The 3,252-nt window shown below is 37.1% G+C and overlaps 2 protein-coding genes across 2 annotated transcripts in view; one reads left to right on the forward strand and one right to left on the reverse strand.

The window, feature by feature from the left end:
- The window catches only part of LOC119837206 (trypsin CFT-1-like), a 3,028-nt gene extending 1,909 nt beyond the window's left edge, over positions 1-1,119 (forward strand). Inside the window, exons 3-4 of the mRNA XM_038362731.1 lie at positions 210-465; positions 794-1,119. Coding sequence (XP_038218659.1) covers positions 210-465; positions 794-1,093 — 556 coding nt within the window. The 3' untranslated portion in view covers positions 1,094-1,119. The remainder of the gene's footprint in view (positions 1-209; positions 466-793) is intronic.
- Positions 1,120-3,032: 1,913 nt separating this feature from the next.
- LOC119837207 (tubulin beta-1 chain-like) overlaps positions 3,033-3,252 on the reverse strand; it is a 5,134-nt gene continuing 4,914 nt past the window's right edge. Inside the window, exon 3 of the mRNA XM_038362732.1 lies at positions 3,033-3,054. Within this exon, the coding sequence (XP_038218660.1) occupies positions 3,033-3,054 (22 nt within the window). The remainder of the gene's footprint in view (positions 3,055-3,252) is intronic.

Genomic DNA, 3,252 nt, shown 5'->3' on the forward strand with positions numbered 1-3,252 from the left:
TCATAAGAATCGGTCAAGCCGTTTCGGAGGAGTATGGCAACGAAAACTGTGACACGAGAATTTTATATATTAGATAGATTTTACAAGAGACGAAAAATTGTTCGGTCTAATCTTATTGTCAAAATTTGGGCGTAAATGTTATAAAATAAGTTACGTCTTCAATAGAAATGTCAATCTCTCTATTTTCATCACTATCAATTCCATTACAGCTACGACCGCCCCAACCAATGGCGTATGCGCGTCGGTTCCTCATACGCCAGCAGTGGTGGAGTGGTGCACAACACCAACTCGCTGATCCTCCACCCCTGGTACAATGACAACACCCTCGACAATGACGTAGCCATTGTCCGTTCGAACACTGCTTTCACTTTTAACGCCAATGTCGCCCGCGGTAGCATTGCCAGCGCAAACTACTGGCTCGCTGACAACCAAGTTGTGTGGGCTGTTGGATGGGGTTTGACTACCGTGAGTATCTTTTTTATAGTTCTATGCGAAGCAACTTCTTTGCGGACGTTAGCACATATTATGAATAATGCATAAGGAATCATGAGTAAAGATTTCTAGATTTATCTACATATTTTCCATTGCAGTAACCTTCGTTATTGATGGAAAACCTTTCTTATGAGGATAAATGTTTTAGTACCAAAGATCGAACCTGTTGTTAGTATTATCTAGAAATTTTGGGTTAAACCTCACGGATGCCTACGTAGACCTTATTTATTAATTAATAAATTTAGTCACTGCCTATTATCTTTTAATGATACCACAATACTAACGAGTTGTTTACACACAGTGGAACGGCAGGCCCTCTGAGCAGCTTCGCGAAGTCCAAGTCTGGACTATCAACCTGGCCACCTGCAGGAACCGCTACCGTGAGCTCAACTTATCTGTCACCGACAACATGTTATGCTCTGGCGTCCTCGACGTCGGAGGCCGCGACCAGTGCGGTGGGGACTCTGGTGGCCCCCTCCTCCACAACAACGTGGTGGTCGGAATCTGCTCTTGGGGACATGAGCAATGCGCTCACCCGCGTTACCCTGGTGTCAACGCTCTGGTGTCTCGCTACACAAGCTGGATCCAGTCCAACGCTTAAGTGATTGTATATTGTTTTGTTTTAATATATACCTCCTAATTTTTTATTTGTTTTTTTATTTTTATTTAAAACTCTAGATAGATAAATATCATCATGAAAATACGTTCCACTATAGCACATGAAATACATATACAACTTTACTTTGCGTTGTACTAAGATGATGGGCCAGAAAACTATTTAACCATAGTATCTAATGAAACGGGATTTAATAATATCTATGTACATAAAATTTCAGTGTCACAATGTTAGTTACCGTACTCCTCCGAAACGGCTACACCAATTACAGTGCAAATATAACGTACCTCAATATAACGATTTCCTCGATTTAACAAATTCTTCGTAATCCCCTTGAATTGTCCATAAGAGTCAATGTAAAATATCCCTTTACATTACGAACATTTTTTGCGAACAACCTCTTTATAACGAATTTTTAACTATCAAAAAGTTAAGTTAAAGTATAAGTACCTCTAATTAACGAATTTCGTCAACCCAAAACCTTTATATAAAGTGTAACCAATGTAATGATTCTTAATCTCATAGTATTTATATTTTTTACCTCTTTATAACGAATTTTGACCAACCTAACCTCAAATAACGAACCTCAGTTCAACGAATTACTTGATGTAACGAATATTTATTTGTTCCCTTCCGATTTGCTATGTCGAGGTTGCACTGTATTATGAAATTTTGTGTCCATAGACTGAGAATAGACAAACGTCTATTTTTCATATCTCTAAAGGATAAAAGTAAGGAAGAACAGCGTATGCTGGGTCAGTTAGTAATCCTATAAATGCGAAAGTTTGTGATTATGGATGTATGTATGCTTGTTACTATTTCACGCGAAAACAGCTCATTATATCTGTATGAAATATGGCACAGAAATGGATTAGTCTGGATTAGCACAAAGGCTTCTTTTTACCCCGAGTACCACGCGAGTATATATATATTTATATTTTACGAATAACACTGTTCGACTCACTTATCATTGCGCTGGCATTTGTAGTCATATCCCTATCACCGTTGAATTCGATTACGGTCCAACTTGAACTAAAATATATAAATATTCATAAAACTTGAAGTAATATACTTTCATGAAATATGTAGCTTATTCAATTTGATGAAATTGATGTAGTCTTTTGTTGGAAACCGACTTAATAGTTTCTCAACAAAGTGGATGACAACGCTGTCCTGTGACCGCTGAAGGCTTAGGGGGGAGGGGGCAAGTCCAAAAAAATTTAATTTCCACCCACTGTCTACTACTGTTTATTTCTAACGAAATTAATACCAAGCTATTACTTCTTGCCATTTTATATTTATCTCGGAAAGAATTTCGTGAAAACAGAAGCTAGGCTCTTATTTTATCTAACGTTGTAACAAGTTTGAGGTGACAAATTAAAGATATCTGTTTATGCATTCCAGTTTACGAAAACTAGCTTCAAAATTGGGCGCAGATGTTACTATTTCTATTGTCCAAGGAAAATTTAAGTGGAAATAATAAAGACAGTTTACACTCATTATGGGATTAATACTTAAAATTATTTAGTATTGTATACAAATTTGCTTTTAAAATAAACTAAGCGAACTGTCTGTCAATGAGAAAAATGCAAGTGTTCATGTATCAAAAATTGCAAAAAGCTTAACTTGGGTAATGAGGAAAAATAAAAACAAACATAAAATCATGTAATTTATTATTCACCAGCTGGAATATAATAATTAAAAATCTTGATCGACATCGAAAAATTGTACGACAATTATTTTAGCTTTTCAGTAACAAAAGCTGACATAAACTCAATCACACTGGTTACAAAGATTAAAAAAATTAACTTAGAAATTAAATCAAAGTTCAGCCTTATCAAACAAAAGATCTTCACTTTTGTGTCAACAGTGTTCACAGCACCAGATGGTCGTGAAGGGGTCGTCTTAAGGTTAACGTTTATGGTCATAAACATCCAGAGAGCGCCCTTCGGAGAAAACACCGGGAATGTAAATGTAACCGCAACACCGACGTGTCCTGGACCGGGGACTATACATTCAAAACATACACAAAACTACTGAAGCAAATTATGAAAAAACGCTTGAAGAAACAGGGTGGGGCGGCGAGTGTGAAGGAGTCGGAACGAGGACTTCTTAGTTCTCCTCGATCTCTTGCTCTTGTTCCT

Source organism: Zerene cesonia, chromosome 26 (genome assembly GCF_012273895.1).
Source record: "Zerene cesonia ecotype Mississippi chromosome 26, Zerene_cesonia_1.1, whole genome shotgun sequence".
Lineage (NCBI taxonomy): Eukaryota > Metazoa > Arthropoda > Insecta > Lepidoptera > Pieridae > Zerene > Zerene cesonia.